The sequence below is a fragment of the Myotis davidii genome, unplaced genomic scaffold (assembly GCF_000327345.1).
Source record: "Myotis davidii unplaced genomic scaffold, ASM32734v1 scaffold169, whole genome shotgun sequence".
Taxonomy (NCBI): Eukaryota; Metazoa; Chordata; class Mammalia; order Chiroptera; family Vespertilionidae; genus Myotis; species Myotis davidii.
Window position 1 is genome coordinate 1,509,309 of NW_006383005.1, and position 12,749 is coordinate 1,522,057.

Sequence of the window (12,749 nt, forward strand, 5' to 3'; positions counted from 1 at the left end):
CGAACAGAATGCTCGCATTGGGGGAGGTCTCTGTGGTTGCCATCCAGCCCCAGACCGAGGAGCCAGAACCTCCCTGCTGGGGCCCGAGCCAGCCCTGGCAGCTGCTGGTCTTGTGTAGGGCAAAGGGGAGTGTGAAAGGAGGCAGGGGGAAGATGGTGTTCCCCACCATGACGTCCGTCCTGTTCCCTCAGCCAGGCTCAGCTGTGCAGACACAGGACCTCTACACCATCCTCCCAAGAAACCAGATCCTTCCTGGACTCCGTCAGGAAGGCAACGTAGAAAGGCAGGTAGATGGGCTGTGGGAGGAGCAGCTGTGGGAAGAGCACTGTAGAGGAAGCCAAACTGCAAAGGCCTCAGCCTCTTGGGGGCCGGTTTTTTTCACCTACCAAACTGGGCAGATGCCCACCAGCCCTGGAATGCCCTCACTGAAAAGGCAAGATCGTGGATCCACCCCACCACAACCACCGGGCCCCTGAGTGGAGTGGGGAAGGGAGCCTTAATGCCATCACAAGAACCTGGCTGGAGTTCTGTGAATTTGAGCCAGTTTCTTTCCATCTTAACCTCTATTTTCTCAGCTGTAAATGGGCTTACATGGTGTCCTCCCTTCTTTCCAAGGCTATGTTGAGCCTAGTATAACAGAGGGAACCAGGCTCTGTCACTAGCGGCTGGTAACACTGAGCCAGTGTGTGTGTCTGAGCCTCGGTTTGCTCATCCGAAGTTGGGAAAGGAAGGGAAAGCTCCCTTTCAGAAAAGTTAGGAGAATTCCATGAGACAGTGTGTAAAGCTCACTGCAAGTTCCTCACGGCCCAGCAGCCTTTCCCTCCTCCTGCCCTAAGCCATGCCGCACACACTCACACAGCTTGTGCCCTTTCCTGCACCTCGCACACTTTTCTTCTCCAGTTGAACACTCTCTGCCCAACTTTCAAGGCCTAATTCATGCAACCCTCCAACTACCCCCCATAAAATTGTTCTAATTCTACCTCACAAACAAGAGAGGGTCTCTCCCTCTTTTGAGTCCCTTCTGCATGGCTCCTTCCTCTGACATTGGTCCAGCCCATCTTGCACTACAGTTATTTGTAGGCGTGTCTAATGCCCCTGAGACTCCTTGAGAGTAACTGTGGGCGGGTCACACTCACTGTTACTCAGGACGGCTTGGGGAGTGCCAAGTACAGAACCTGGCACAAGGGGGATCTTATGGAGGGGCCCACAGGCCACGCGAGGACTTGGACTTTGTTCTCAATAATGGAGGGGGCATATTGGACAGTCTTATAACAGGGAGTGGCATGAAATAACTTACGTATGCTTGGATGCCAGGTTAGGTCCCCGCCTAGAAAATCTCTTCCCCCATCTGCTGTCCTGGCCAAACATTCCAGAATCAACACACAAGTCCCATTACAGCTCATTAAAATGCATGCAGCCATTATATAGAAACTATACCTCAAATTTTTTATTTTTTAAATAAAAATAAAGTTTTAAATGCCACTTCATCCTGGGAAAGGTCAAAAGAGATAAGTCAGACTGGCCAGCGTGGCTCAGTGGTTGAGCATCAACCTATGAACCAGGAGGTCATGGTTCGATTCCAAGTCAGGGCACATGCCCAGGTTTGTGGGTTCGATCCCCAATGTAGGGCGCGCAGAAGGCAGCCAATCAATGATTCTCTCTCGTCGTTGATGTTTCTATCTCTCTCCCTCTCCCTTCCTCTCTGAAATCAATAAAATAATTTTTTAAGAGATAAGGCGAAGTCATGTGGCCAGTTTTTCTAAGCCAAATCCATACAGCTGAACGTGGAATGCCCAGGCTTTTCACTCATAAAGCCCCTCTTGGTGCTGACCCAGGCAGCACTGGCTCCATCTGCCTCTGCCGGCCTGTCTCCACAGCCTCCTCCCTGCACCAAAGCTCAGGGCTGCAGAGCCGCCTCTCTCCACACACCTGAACTGGGCCCTCAAGGGACTGGGAGAAACGTCTGGGACCATGGTTGGACTAAAGCCTTCAGAGATGCCTCCGACAACAGCTGTGAAGTTCCTGGGGGCGGGCATGGCGGCCTGTTTTGCTGACCTCCTCACCTTTCCACTGGACACAGCCAAGGTCCGCCTGCAGGTAGGTGCCCTTGGCCAAGGGTCATTGTTCGCATCCAAGGAAGGGCTGAGGTCTCTTCCACAGCACCTGTACCGGCTCCCAACAAGCTCTTCCTCACACACAACCCTGAGCAGGCCACTCACTCCACTGCTGCCCACCCTGCCTTGCTGCCTCCCCATCACCATCGCCCAAGACAAAGAGATCTTAATTCCTTGGCATGACGTGACAGGACCCTTCATGCCCCAGCCCTATTTTGTAAACTGTAAAGAGTGAAGTAAAAGTAAGGAATGACCGTGAGCAAGCCACTGACCACTTTGGTGGGAAAAACAATCTGCCTCCCTTTGCTCTGAGAATCAAATGCCACACTGTGAGCTGTAAACTGCGGCACAAACCTCAGTTACTCTTCCTGGGATGTGACAGCTTAGTCATGCTTGTTCTCCAAGTCCAGCCCAGGCAGGTGCCTCTGAACACAGGCCCACCCGCCCCCTTCCCTCCCCTCACCAAGCTCCTCATACCTCTGCGGGGGGTGTCCCTCAGATCCAGGGGGAGAACCAGGCATCCCAGGCAGCCCGGAGCGTCCAGTACCGCGGCGTGCTGGGCACCATCCTGACCATGGTGCGCACCGAAGGTCTCCGCAGCCCCTACAGCGGGCTGGTCGCCGGCCTGCAGCGCCAGATGAGCTTCGCCTCCATCCGCATCGGCCTCTACGACTCTGTCAAGCAGTTCTACACCCCCACAGGATCAGACCGTGAGTGCCAGCACCCCAGGGACACCAGCGCGTGGGGCCAGAGACCAGGGCAGTGCAGACTCAAGGCAAGGCTGGGATGTGGGGAGCTGGTAACAGACATTCTTGAGGAGGCTCAGAGCCACTTCAAGAAAGCTCCAGAACTCTGACCCAGGAGAAGAGGCAGGCATCGGGCAAGGGAGAATGGCATCAGGCCCAGAGAGGTGGCAGGTGACGGGGCACTGGCCCACTCTCTCTCCTTCTCCCCAGACTCCAGCATTGCCACCCGGATTTTGGCGGGCTGCACCACAGGGGCCATGGCGGTAACCTGTGCCCAGCCCACGGACGTGGTGAAGGTCCGATTTCAGGCCAACAAGCACTTTGGGCCTGGCGGCAACAAGAAGTACAGCGGGACAATGGATGCCTACAGGACCATCGCGAGGGAGGAGGGGCTCAGGGGCCTGTGGAAAGGTAAGTCTGGACTCCAGTCTCAGGGGGCCTTCGGCAGAGCTTTTCCTACCCTAGGGCTGGGGCAGAGAACTGAGCCACGAGGGAGCTCCCGGCAGAGTGTACAGTATTCCAGTGATTCTGAAAGAGCGTCCTACCTCAAGTACCTCCTGACTTACCACAGTGCTCCCAGTTCAGCTCAATTTGCCGACCCTCCACCATGTGCAGGCTATTGAGAGGGAGACAGGAGTGAACAGAAGAGCCCTTCCACACCCGCACAGAGGGGAAGAGACGTGTCAAGGAGCAGCCATACCACAGGGCAGGATGTGCGAGGTTCACAAGAGAGGCAGGCCCGAAGGCAGGAGGGCCATGTGGGCTCTGGAGGGAAGGCGACGCTGAAGCTGGGCCTCAAAGGCTCTGCAGGCTCTGAGTGTGGAGATCGCAGGGAGGACCTTCCAAGCAAACGCTGGAGAGGTGGCTGCAGGGTGTGGAGAAGACACAGAGGCAGCTGTGAGGAGTGGGCGCAGGAGGTGCTGTGAAGAGGGAATTCCTTGGGAGCACGGCTTTAGGGGTCTCTTCGTGTCTGAATGGTGGCAACCCTGACAAATGCTGGAGTGCCTCCCACATGGAGACCAGGGGTCCCATGGACCCATCAGAAGAAACAGTGGCCCAGTGAAGGTTAAGAGCAGGACGGACACCTGGGTCGGAGCCCAGGCCTTGCACTCACTTGCGCTGGGCCCTCCTGGAGCCTGGCCCTCCTCTGAGAAACCAGGGACTGGTCTTGATGCGCTCCTGGACCCTGCAACACTGCGCTCTGTCACTGTTGTAAGAGCCCACCTTCCTCTTCCAAAGGAAGGCTTCCTTTTCTACCTTTAGACAAGTCTCAGGGGAGTATATGTAAATTTTGATAGATTTTGCAGATTATCCTCCAAAATGTTCCCCAAACACAAGTGGGCCTCTCTGTTTTCTGCTCTAAGGAGGACATGGATATTCTGAGAGTTGTTAACACTAGGTTATGTGTAATCTGCTCAGTGGAGTGGATGGGCTCTCTAAGACCACTAGAAGGGGGTACCAAGGCCCCCTACTGGGGTCTATGGCAGCCAGGGGTCCAATTCTCCTACTCCCCATTTATCTGCCCACACTCCCTTTCCAACAGGAACTTTTCCCAACATCACGAGGAATGCCATTGTCAACTGTGCTGAGATGGTGACCTATGACGTCATCAAGGAGAAGCTGCTGGACTATCACCTGTTTACCGGTGAGGCCCTGGGCTCCAGGCAGACAGCCCTCCCACAGCAGGGAGGGAACCTGGAACGCCACATAGTGGGCACCACCCAGAGGCAACGGGGCTTTAGACAGATCAGAGAGGAGCAGTGCTCAGTACATCATTGAGATAAGTAGGAAGAAGACCTTAACGGGGAAGCCAGGGACCTGGCTTCCAGCCCAGCACCACTTCTCACCATGTATCTTTAAGTGGGGATCACCTACTCTGACTTCAGTTTCCTCAAAGGTGGTTGGGCTGGATGACCTTCCAACTGTGGTATAGCTCAGTCCTATCTTGCCAGTTCTTACCAGGGGCTCCACCCAGGGCAGTGAGAGATGGAAAATACCGCCCTTATGCTCAAGTTCACCGTTTAACTGGGGGCATACGATAAGCACACACGGGACAGAAAGCAAGTGCTCATCCTATCGCACAGCCCTGTCTTCGCTCTTCCCTTCCCTGCTGCAGACAACTTCCCCTGCCACTTTGTCTCTGCCTTTGGAGCCGGTTTCTGTGCCACAGTGGTGGCCTCCCCAGTGGACGTGGTGAAGACCCGGTATATGAACTCGCTCCCAGGCCAGTACCGCAGCCCCCTGGACTGTATGCTGAAGATGGTGGCCCGGGAGGGTCCCTCAGCCTTCTATAAGGGGTGAGCCTACCCCTCCCGCCTCCATACTCCCTTCCAGAAAAGTTGGCTCACTCTTTCTCCCTCCTTCCCTCCCCTTTCCTCCTGCCCTTTCCTTCCTCCTTCCTTCCTTCCTTCCTTCTTCCTTCCTTTCTTCCTTCTTCCTTCCTTTATTCCTTCTTTTCTTTCTTCCTTCCTTCCTTCCTTTCTTTCCTTTCTTCCCTTCATGAATAATGTGCCTACCATGGATCCCTCTGGGATGCAGTGGTGAACAGTACAGGTATAAATGCCACAAAGGAGAGTATCAAGAACTATGGAAGTTGGGGGGGAAATGAGCCAAATCCAACTTGGAGAGTTAGGGGAGGCTTATCTGAGAAAAAGGAGTCTAGGCGTAGGTCAAAGTGCTGTCCCCAAATTCACTGGGCCAGGAAGGAGAGAAAGGTGGTTAATAATCCTGAGAATTTTCCCAAACCACTGCCACACTGTGGATCACCACTGATGGCACCTGAAGGGCCCAAATTATGTCACATTTTCTTGATTCTGTGTCTTGGCATTTACTGTTCCCTCTGCATAGAATGCCTTTCCCATGCTATCTACATGCTCTAAATATTTTTTGAATAATTTATTTTTCAATTATACTTGATGTACAATATTATATAAGTTTCAGGTGTACAACCTAGTGATTAGACATTTATATATGAAGTCATCACCCTGATAAGTCTCGTACCCACCTGGCAACATATATAGTTATTACAATATTACTGACTATATTCCCTGTGCTATACTTTACAGCCCCATGGCTATTCTGTAACTACCAATTTATACTCCTTAATCCCTTTGCCTTTTTTAAAAAATATACTTTTATTGATTTCGGAGAGAAAGGGAGGAAGAGAGGGAGATAGAAACATCAATGATGCGAGAGAATCATTGATCACCTGCCTCCTGAACGCCTCACACTGGGGATTGAGCCTGCAACCTGGGCAGGTGCCCTGACCGGGAATCAAACTGTGACCTCCTGGTTCATAGGTCAATACTCAACCACTGAGCCACACTGGTCGGGCAATCCCTTCATCTTTGTTACCCATCCCCTCAGTACCCTCTGGCAACAGTCAAAATGTCCTTCAAGACTAGTTGGCAAGCCACCTCCTCCCGATACTCTCAAGTACCCTGTGAGCTTCAGCAATACTTCCTTGGTACCATTCGTATGGTATTTACCACCTCCTACTTTGTGTTACGGTATTTGTAAGTTTAAATTATCCTCCATGCTAGAATGCAAGCTCTGTGAAGCCAAGGACTAGTGGCTTGTACATCTTTCATCTCCCTGAGTCCCAAGCACAAAGCCAGCACTCAATACAGAGGTTACATCATGATCATTAAGTCACTGAGTACTAGGCCTTGTGCTGAACACTCCACAACCTCCTGAACTGGGCAGTATTGTTCACACTTACTGAGGAAGAGACTCAGAAATATCAAGTCACTTGTCCAAGATCACAAAATTAAAACGGCAGAGCCACAGCTCGAACCCAAACTATCAGACTTCACCCAACATGTTCATTGTAGTGCTAAGCTCTTTTCTTCACCCTCTCACCTCCCACCACTGATGAGAACTTTCTGGAGCCCAGGGTTAGATTGAACTCAGTAAGCAAACAGGTTCTAACTCCTGGGAATGACATCATCAGTCTGTGTTTCCACTGACAATCTGTACTTTTCCCATAAGTGCCTCTATGATTACAATCTTAAGTTGTAGCCACTTATCTCTGTTTATTATTTTACTTGGGAAACATTTGCTTTGCATCTCATGGGTGCGGACCTTGTGCTGTCCTTCCTCAAAGAGCAGCAGACAAGGAGGTGACATCTATTGAGCATTTTCTGGTACTGGCCCCTGTGCTGTGTGCTGTGCATAACTCATTTAATCCTCACAACAGCTCTATGAAGTATATACTGTTACTGTATTTTCCTCCTTTTACAGATAAGGAAACTGATGCTCAGAAAGATTAACTCCGCTGAGATCATGAATCTAAAAACTGGTAGAGCTAAGATTTAAACCCAGGTCTGACTCCAGAGTTCACGTTCATTGCCTCAGGACTATACTCCTTATACTCGAGGCTGAGGGTTCAGAAGAGGCCTTGGCATGAGGTTATGATGACCAAGCCAATTCCTACAGAGCCATTAGCAACCAGCCAGGCAAGGACATTCCAAGCAAAGGCTTGGAAATAAGGGTCTTGCAGAGCAGAGAGGACCAGGAGGAGATCAGCAGAGAGGCTGAGGAGGAGGGCAGGGCCAGGTCGCAGGCTCCTCCCGGAGTCTGCGAAGCAAAGCCAAGGTGGGGACAGGACAGGCAGGCTCCCCAGAGATGAGCTAAACTTGATGTTACACTGTCTTTGCCCTGCGGTATCCCAGCTTCTCGGTGCCCTGGCAGGCACCTCATCAGGGGTGAACATTCAGGCTGTGAGCCCAGAATCACCCGGCAGCTGAGGGAGTCACGTGGCTGTAAAAGAACTACTTACCCTCTCTGGGTGGCAGTTTCCGAAAACGACAACTGGCAACAATCAGCTATCTTATAGAACTGCGAGAATAAGTGCCTGATAGAGTAACCTGGCTAAAAATGCTAGTTTTCCTTCCTTTCCTTCTGCCTGAATTCCTTCATCAGAGAAGAGAGAGACTGAACAGACCTTAGAAAATGTTAATGACTAACACGAGTCTAGGTCGTTGGCACTGATGCTGTGGGGAGAGCACAGCTCTCTTTCCACTCCGCCTTATGTTTTTTTATTATTATTATTGTTTAAAGTATTACAAAGGGTATTACATATGTGTCCATTTTTCCCCCCTGCCCTAGTCAGTCCCCTAGCCTCCCTGCTTTATGTTTTGGTTGTTTTTCTCATCAGATTTACACCCTCCTTTTTGCGACTGGGAATCTGGAACGTGGTGATGTTTGTAACCTATGAGCAGCTGAAACGGGCCTTGATGAACGTCCAGATGCTACGGGAATCTCCGTTTTGAATAGGTCAGGCCACTTGGATGCAACTGGAACAAAATCAGTTAAGAATGGAATAAAGCAGTGGGTCCACGCACACGGGCACAGACCCACACATGTTTACAGAGCTGTTTACTTGCTGATGACTCAAGAAACAGAAGAGGAGGAAGGAGTCTGGTCTTCAGTGCATTGTCTTTTTCTTTTTTTTCCTTTTTTTTCCCTTTCTTTTTTTCAGTGTGTTCTCTTAATGTTTTTGTTTTGCGCTGATAAGATAGCAAATAAATTATATTAATTTTTGAAACCCATTAGGTTGGATGCCTAACATTTAGGCAAGAAAAAATAAGCCAAACAGATCCATTTGGATAAATTGGAAGATTGTAAACTGGAAAATCTGATTAGACAATGAAAGAAAAGACTGCAAGCATTGGTCGGGAGTGGCACACGATAGCTTGGCAATCGGCTCAGGAGCCTGCAGGGACATTGCCAAAGCAACATAAAGCTTGTACCCGCAGCCTTTGATTAACCATGGACCACCAGCCGTCTGTGTAATGTGTCTGCTATATCGAATCCACTGGGATTCTAGGGAACATGAGGAAAAAAGAGAAAACCTGGAATTTCTACCAAAGGAGCACTGCTGGGCCAGTGTGAGGCTGAGACGCGTCATCAGTCCCAGACAACACTGGAGATTCCGGAGGACAGCCTCAGTCTCCTTCCTGTAAAATGGGAGTAAAACTCCCATCCCTGTTACTTCACCGAGTTATCATGAGGATCAAGTGGGAAACTGGACAGAAAAGCACTTTGTAAAAGCAAAAGTTCTGTACAAATGTAAATATAAGGACTCAGAATGTTTAGAAAATTATTATGACTTAATAAAGGAATTCACCTTGGGTGTTGGAAAGAAAACAGCCACTTTTCTGCCTTCCCTTTCTTGGACAGAATTTCACTTTCTCACTTCAGGCTTCCTGTTTGTAAGGGCTGGGCAGGGTCTGCCCACATGCCCACACTGCCTTCTCCCCTCCTGCAGGCTGGTTGCTCCGCCTGTTAGAGCTTTGGCTCCTCCATCTGTAAAAGGCAGGCTTGAACCAGATGACCTCCTTCTGGATTTAAGACTCGACAGCTTTCAGGTTGACACTGGGGACCCAGCATGTTTTTCTGCTTCTTAGCAGCCTGTGTGGCTCTGATGGCAGAACTGGGTTCAAACCTTGCCCCACCCTCACCGCACTAACAGCTTAACCACCAGGAATCCTGGCACCTCAGTGTCCTACCAGAGAAATGGGAACAATCCCCACCTCACAGGAATGTTCAGCGAAGTCATCCCTCCTTCCCCACACAGACTCCTCTACACCTGGGAGAAAGTGAATACCCACTTACACTCAGCACTTTCCTAAATTTAAATTGTAATTTGAGATCATCTACATATATAAACTGGAAAATTCAAACAAAAGCAAGAAGATAAAAATTATCAATTTAATGTCTGGTTTGGTTTTCAATTAAAATTCCTGTTTAAAATATGCCGAAACCGGTTTGGCTCAGTGGATAGAGCGTCGGCTGCGGACTGAAAGGTCCCAGGTTCGATTCCGGTCAAGGGCATGTACCTGGGTTGCGGGCACTTCCCCAGTGGGGTGTGTGTGGGAGGCAGCTGATCGATGTTTCTCTCTCATCGATGTTTCTAACTCTGTATCTCTCTCCCTTCCTCTCTGTAAAAAATCAATAAAATATATTTTAAAAAAATAAAAATAAAATGTTCTCTTACTGCCCTGGGTGGGTTGCTCTGTTGGTTAGAGCACCCCAATATGCCAAGGGTTTGGGTTTGATTCCCAGTCAGAGCACATACAAGAATCAACCAATGAATGCATAAATAAGTGGAACAACAAATCTGATTTTTTTCTCTTTCTTCTCTCTCCCTTCCTCTCGCTATAAAATCAACCAGTCAATAAAATAAAATTTCATCTTATTTTTGACTTGACTGACATGTGCAATTGTGTGTGTGTGTGTGTAAATGTTTTTTTAGGGATGATAAGAGGAGCTGGCTGGGCAAATATCTGAGGAAGAGGGTTCCAGGAAAAGAGAAGAGGCAGTCCACAGGCCCTATAAGATTGCGCTTGGCATGTTCAAAGAACAGAAAGAAGGCCCGTTTGGCTGGTGTTAAGTGAATGAGAAGATGAATGTGAGAGCATTCGTTTATTCATTTATCAAATATGTAAAAGTTGTGCCAAAGGCTGAGAAGTCAGAGAACATCCTATTATTGGGATTTTGGCAGAAAAAGGAAGGAGAAAAATAATGTCCGTTGTAAAAGGAGTAAGCAAAAAGAAAAAAGTAGGCAAGTCCTGCAGGTTCAATTCACACACACACAAACACTAGAAATAAGGAAAGATTGAAGATGAGGGGGAAAGACTGCTGAAGCAAGGCCCTAGAGAAAACAAAAGAGCACAGAATACTGGGTATAGATGGGACAAAACGCTCTAGAAAGGATAGGAGAAACCTAGAAATAGAAGAGTCATAAGGGCAAAATTTTTGAAATAGAAACAAAATGAAGGCATTCTCCAATCCTTTCAATGAAATTGAGGAATGGTCATATTTAAGAGTAGGCTAGTGGGCCTGGAGAATCCTATATAATAAAAGGGTAATATGCAAATTGACCCTAATGGCAGAACGGCCAGAACAACCACTGGACAGTCACTATGGGGTGCACTGACCACCTTTTCGTCCTTTTCCCTGGCCAGCAGACTCCGATTGCCTGATGGCCACCCAGGGCAGGGGCGGGAGCGGGGCCGACAAGCGGGCTGGAACAGCCGACCTCTCGGTCCCTTCCCCCAGCCATCCGCCACTGATCACCCAATGGCGAACAGGGACCTGGGGGTGGGTGGCAGGGGGCGGGGCTGGCTGCAGGCAGCTAGGGGAAGATGGCCCTGAGCGCAGGCCAGGCCTAGGGGCCATACCCGTGCATGAATTTCGTGTGTTGGGCCTCTAGTTATCTAAAGAGAGATGATTTTAAAAGCTCTTTTTTCTTCTTAAAATAAAATCTAACGAAGAAACTTAAATTCTCTGATGCATCCCTGACACTGTTCTCTGTTCTCTCCCATAAAGCAGTCCAGGCATTCTAAAGCCTATAGAGCAGCGTTTCTCAACCTGTGGGACGTGACCCCTTTGGGGATCGAACCACCCTTTCACAGGGGTCACCTAAGACCATCGGAAAATACATACATAATTACATATTGTTTTTGTGATTAATCACTATGCTTTAATTATGTTCAATTTGTAACAATGAAATTGGGGGTCACCACAACATGAGGAACTGTATTAAAGGGTCGCAGCATTAGGAAGGTTGAGAACCACTGCTATAGAGTGAGGCCTCCATCAGGATCCCCACAGCTGTCCCAGGGCCCTCCCAACCACAGACAGGGAGTCCTACATCAGGGACAGCCACCCACAGAGAAAGCTGCCAGCCAACATGCGACAGGGTCTTGTAAATTCACAGAGAAAATATGCAAAACAGGTTGTTCTCTACATTTCCAAAATCAGTTATGATACAGAAATATAACTTAAACATGTCAAGAAAGATTAATGCAAATACTTTGAGGAACTATTATAGTCAATATTATTTCTTTTTTTTTAAATATATTTTAGTGATTTCTTACAGAGAGGAAGGGAGAGAGATAGAGAGTTAGAAACATCGATGAGAGAGAAACATCGATCAGCTGCCTCCTGCACACCTCCCACTGGGGATGTGCCCGCAACCCAGGTACATGTCCTTGACCGGAATCGAACCTGGGACCTTTCAGTCCGCAGGCCGACGCTCTATCCACTGAGCCAAACCGGTTTTGGCGTCAATATTATTTCTTGCTGTACCTTTACCTTTAAAAGGCCTAAGGACAACTTTTTTTGTATTACAGAGGACATTGTGAACAGTGATAAGATTTATGCTTCACTGCCAAGTTTTCCTAGAGTTGAGTGTCTAAGTTTTCTTGACATAAAAAGGTAGGCGTACAGTGATATTATAAATCAGTCTAGATCATCAATTTTTTTTTGAAATTTGAAGAATGTTCGTATGTGATGTGTCCATTTGAAGAATGGTCACATTGTTTAGTAATAATGCCAGTGGAGACTGCCATAGAGGAGGCATGGTGGGTGGTGCAGGCTGGGCAGATAATGACATAAAAATATACAGAAACATACTGTAGATAAGATCACCAATTTAGGCCCTCAACTCTCTAGATCACTAGAGATTACAATGTGATACATAGTTTATATAACAAATGTTTTATTTTAATGTATCACTATCTAATGACAATTTTATTCTCTTTAAGATTTTGTAATGAGTTGAATGCAAGATGACTAGATGATGAAACTTTCAAACTCTGTATTCTTTTCAATAGTGGAGCATATTAATGTTGCAGAGCTTGCAAATGTCCTTGAGATGGACTTTCCCTTGTTAAGAAATGTATTTCCATGAATTGCTAATTGGGCTTTGCCAATAAGAAGACAGGGCCCTTCCCTGGCTGAGTGGCTCAGTTGGTTGGAGCGTGGTCCCGTATACCAAAAGGTTGCAGGTTCAATCCCCAATTGAGGTACACGTACAGGAGGCAACCGATCTCTCTCTCTCTCTCTCTCTCTCTCTCTCTCTCTCTCTCTCATCAATAAA

General features: G+C 48.5%; 1 protein-coding gene and 1 pseudogene across 1 annotated transcript in view; both read left to right on the forward strand.

Moving 5' to 3' along the window:
- Positions 1 to 8,201, forward strand: part of UCP3 (uncoupling protein 3 (mitochondrial, proton carrier)) — an 11,660-nt gene extending 3,459 nt beyond the window's left edge. Inside the window, exons 2-7 of the mRNA XM_006777932.2 lie at positions 1,878 to 2,097; positions 2,614 to 2,824; positions 3,071 to 3,271; positions 4,404 to 4,505; positions 4,977 to 5,157; positions 8,019 to 8,201. Coding sequence (XP_006777995.1) covers positions 1,972 to 2,097; positions 2,614 to 2,824; positions 3,071 to 3,271; positions 4,404 to 4,505; positions 4,977 to 5,157; positions 8,019 to 8,133 — 936 coding nt within the window. The 5' untranslated portion in view covers positions 1,878 to 1,971 and the 3' untranslated portion in view covers positions 8,134 to 8,201. The remainder of the gene's footprint in view (positions 1 to 1,877; positions 2,098 to 2,613; positions 2,825 to 3,070; positions 3,272 to 4,403; positions 4,506 to 4,976; positions 5,158 to 8,018) is intronic.
- A 3,755-nt stretch (positions 8,202 to 11,956) lies between these two features.
- Positions 11,957 to 12,749, forward strand: part of LOC102771413 — a 1,729-nt pseudogene continuing 936 nt past the window's right edge.